Source organism: Octopus bimaculoides, chromosome 25 (assembly GCF_001194135.2).
Source record: "Octopus bimaculoides isolate UCB-OBI-ISO-001 chromosome 25, ASM119413v2, whole genome shotgun sequence".
In the NCBI taxonomy this organism is placed as follows: Eukaryota; Metazoa; Mollusca; class Cephalopoda; order Octopoda; family Octopodidae; genus Octopus; species Octopus bimaculoides.
Window position 1 is genome coordinate 22,721,583 of NC_069005.1, and position 4,340 is coordinate 22,725,922.

Here is a 4,340-nt window from a genome sequence, read left to right on the forward strand (position 1 = left end):
GGGGGGGGGGGGTGATGATGACTTGAAACAGTGGATGAGTAACCTGCCTATGTAAGGCCTATGGAAAACTGTTCCAAGCTGATAACAGTGGTTGAATGCATATCTAGGATGTCACTAGGGGTTATTTGCCAATCAGATGTTGCAAGGAGGAGGAGGAAAAAGAGGAGAAGGGGGAGGAGACAAACGCTACATACCCAGTTACACATACATTACACATTTGCTTACATATGGTTGCCAATCAAATCTAGTGATGACTATCTTCTAAATCATTCATTTGTTAATTCTTTGATAACTGCTAATCCAAATCCTCAATATGCAGCTTAGGTTGTGGGCAGAACATGCTTATATTTGATTGGAGAGGTTATGTGTTACCTTGTATTGATGCTTCTTTCTATGCTTCTGTCAGCAGTGCTGAATGCATTGCTCCTGCATGGCTTAGTGGTTAGGATATTTGGCACATGATCATAAGGTCTTAAGTTCAATTCTTGGCAGTGTGTTGCGTCCTTGAGCATGACACTTTATTTCTTGTTGCTCCAGTTCACTTAACTGGTAAAAATTAGTAGTACCTGTAATTCAAAGGGCCAGCCTTGTCATATTCTGTGTCATGCTGAATCTCCCTCCCTAAGCACTACATTAAGGGTATACATGTCTGTCGAGTGATCAGCCACTTGTTAATGTCACGAACAGGCTGTTCAGTTAATTGAATCATCTGCAACACTTGTCGTAATGGAGACCAGCTTCACTGTCTGTCTGTCAGTCCCACTGATTTTTCTGCTCTCATACAAATTGCCTGGTGGACAAGGACTTTGGTATGGAGGCTGAGGTAGATGTCTAAAAAAGATTCTCTGAATCTTCCAAAGGAGACAGAATCTCATCCAGTGTATAGCATTGCAAATGATGCCGGCTACCTGTCTGGATTGAAAGGATGTTGGTAATTGCTGCTTTTGTACGGAGAATATGGACAGGAAGAAAGACAGTGCAATATGTCACTGATAAATGATCCTAGTTTTCTGGATCATTAACTGTCAGGTGTGTAAGCACTTGGCCTACTGGCTAGGTGTTGTGAAAACAATGTTGATGATGATAACAAAAAAAAAAAGAAAAGTAACACAAGTGACAGGAATAGCAGAAAAACAAAAAAAAATCAGAAAAACAGCAGCAGCAGTAGCAGCAGCAGAAGAAGAAGAAGAAGAAAAAGAAGAAGAAGAAGAAGAAGAAGAAAGATGAGCAATAATTTTCAAGTGCAGCACATTACTTCACAGAGGGAAAGAAAAGACATTTTTTTTTTAAATGCACCCTCTACTCCACCAGCAACTTAGAAACAACTTACAATTTTTATATCAATTTTCCTGATTTGTCTTCCACCAATTTCCTTTGTAGAAAACTGAAAAGACAAATAAATAAATAAATAATAAATGAATAAGTCAGATATGATTTCATTGTTCAGTGGGTACTTATTTTAATGGCCCTGGAAGGATGAAAGGCAAGGTCAACCTTGGTGGAATTTGAACCCAGAATGTAAAGATGGATAAGGTGTCATTAAGCATTATTTTCAGTGCAGTAATGATTCGTGAAATATTGGTTTTAAATTATGTTATAAGGCCAACAATTCTGATTCTGGAGGAGGAGATAAGTTGATTGCATCGACCCCCCAGTTCTCAACAGGTTCTTATTTTATTAACCCTGAGGGGATGAATGGCAAAGTCGACTCAGGTGGAATTTGAACTCAGAAAGTAAGATGGACAAAATGCTACTAAGCATCCTACCCTGTGTTATGTCATTACTGCCCACAAGGGGTTACACACAGAGGGGACAAACAAGGACAGACAAACGGATTAAGTCAATTATATCGACCCCAGTGCATAACTGGTACTTATTTAATCGACCCCGAAAGGATGAAAGGCAAAGTCGACCTCGACGGAATTTGAACTCAGAACGTAGTGGCAGACGAAATACTGTTAAGCATTTCGCCCGGAGTGCTAACGTTTCTGCCAGCTCGCCGCTCATCCTACCCTGTGTGCTAACACTTCTACCAGCCTGTAGTCTTACAATTTGTTAAATATTGAAATAAAAAATAGTTTACCATCTTTCTTGCTTCATTATCACTGAGGGCTGCCACGTTTTCACTATAAAGAAAAGAAAGAGGGGAAAAGGAGATATTATTGAATTGATTTGGTTTAGTGATCAAAGGCAAATTATTATATTCTGTTAATACATTGAATACACTCAGAAACGCAACCAAGTGGTTAGAGTGCTTTGCTCATGATCATGAAGTTGCTGGTTCAATTTCTGGACTTGGTGGTATGTTGTGTCCCTGAGTAAGACACTTCATTTCATATTGCTCCAGTCTATTCACCTGTAATTAGTACCAAGGCAGGAAACCCCTCCAGCTGTCACATCCATGCAAGTTCCATGGGAGTGGGATGAGGTGGGGGACTAGAGGGTATCTATGTCTGCTTATAACTAAACAGGGACCTAAGACAGTTGTCTTAGGTGCATGCTATTAAACCATAATGGCTAGCAAGTAACTGCTAGCTGTTCCTTACATTAAATACTATCTTTAGTAGGCAGAAAAAAACAGTAGGCCATTGTTTATGTCAAAGTTATTGAGAATTTAAAAAGAAACTAACTGGTTAATTTAAAAACGGTCATGCAAGCAAGAGTGTGAATTTGATGGAGTTTAATTAATTTGTTAGACAAAAGGAGGGTTGATAAGGAAAAATATAATAATGGCTTAATTTTATATCCATGAGGTAATCCTGCACACACATATATACGCACATATAAACACATACACTCACACTCATACACAGTCACAGCCACACAGCTATTATGTCTGTACCTATTCTAAAAGAATGAAAGGCAATGTTGACCTTTGAAGAATTTGAGATGAATGTAGAGATGGACAAAAGCATTTCACCCAGCATGCTTATGGTTCTGTTATGTCACTTCCTTAGAAATTAGAAATGAAATTGGTTTCAAATTTTGGCACATGACCAGTAATTTTGGGGAGGGGTAAGTCAATTACATTGATCCCAGTCCTCAACTGGTCCTTTTTTTTTTTATCAACCCTGAAAAGATAAACGGCAAAGTCGACCTTGGTAACATTTGAACTCAGAATGTAATGATGAATAAAATGCTGCTAAGCATTTTGCTCAACATGCTAATGATTCTGCCAGCTCACTGTCAAGCATATTGACCCCCAATGTTCAACTGGTACTTTTTTAATTGACCCTGAAAGGATGAAAGGCAAAGTTGACCTCTTTGGAATTTGCACTCAGAACATAAACATGGATGAAATGCCAATAAACATTTCTCAAGATGGCTTTTCATTTAGGCTTGGACTTCAGATCTACAAGCAACACCGATGTCATTGTGATACTGCTGCAGAAATTTTTGACTCCAGACAAAGTCATGCAGCCTCATTGTTGACCATTTTCTTCATCATCCAACATGACGTGGATGAACCAGTTCTCCATCATAACTAGAGCCAGGAAAGTTAAACTAAGAGGACAATGAAAGACTGCATGACATCACATTCTTCTGGTTCCAAGGCAGTGGTCTCTCATCCAAGATACCATCTTCATTGATATATTCTCCAGCATCAGACATAGGATGTGTTGCCCTACAGGAAGAAATTTTCAAGGCAACAAATTACTGATTGTTCTCCAATAAGTTTCTTGTTGAACTAACAATGGCAGAAGCAGCAGGCATACTGGGCCCCAAACCACCTCCCTACAGCATATAATCAAGATAGGGATTGCTGTCATCAGAATGAACCTGCAATAGGGGGAACAGCTCGGTCAGCATATCTCTCATCATTCTTTGAGCTAAAGCATTCATCACTTTGCTTGCTGGGATTATGAAACATTTACATAATTCCTTGTAATGCATTTTACTAAAACCGTTAATTTGTTAATTAGTTAGTCAATTTCAGAAAAGAAATAAATTAAAGCCACCCCACTTTCTCCTACATCCCCACTCTGTAAAAGGGTCTTTTTTTAAAGCGTTGTGAGTCATTTGGTGACGTTACCAGTACTGATACCAAGGAAGAAGCCCCCAGTATGCTTTACTCTTTACTCTTTTACTTGTTTCAGTCATTTGACTGCGGCCATGCTGGAGCACCGCCTTCAGTCGAGCAAATCGACCCCGGGACTTATTCTTTGGAAGCCTAGTACTTATTCTATCGGTCTCTTTTGCTGAACCGCTAGGTGACGGGGACATAAACACACCAGCATCGTTTGTCAGGCAATGCTAGGGGAACAAACACAGACACACAAACACACACACACACATATATATATATATATATATATATATATATATATACATATATAGTT

The 4,340-nt window shown here is 39.1% G+C and overlaps 1 protein-coding gene across 1 annotated transcript in view; it reads right to left on the bottom strand.

Moving 5' to 3' along the window:
• LOC106867435 (harmonin) overlaps nt 1–4,340 on the bottom strand; it is a gene marked incomplete at its 5' end in the record, with an annotated part of 38,500 nt that overhangs the window by 8,080 nt on the left and 26,080 nt on the right. The window contains 2 exons of the mRNA XM_052976838.1: nt 1,331–1,384; nt 2,084–2,126. Of these exons, the coding sequence (XP_052832798.1) occupies nt 1,331–1,384; nt 2,084–2,126 (97 nt within the window). The remainder of the gene's footprint in view (nt 1–1,330; nt 1,385–2,083; nt 2,127–4,340) is intronic.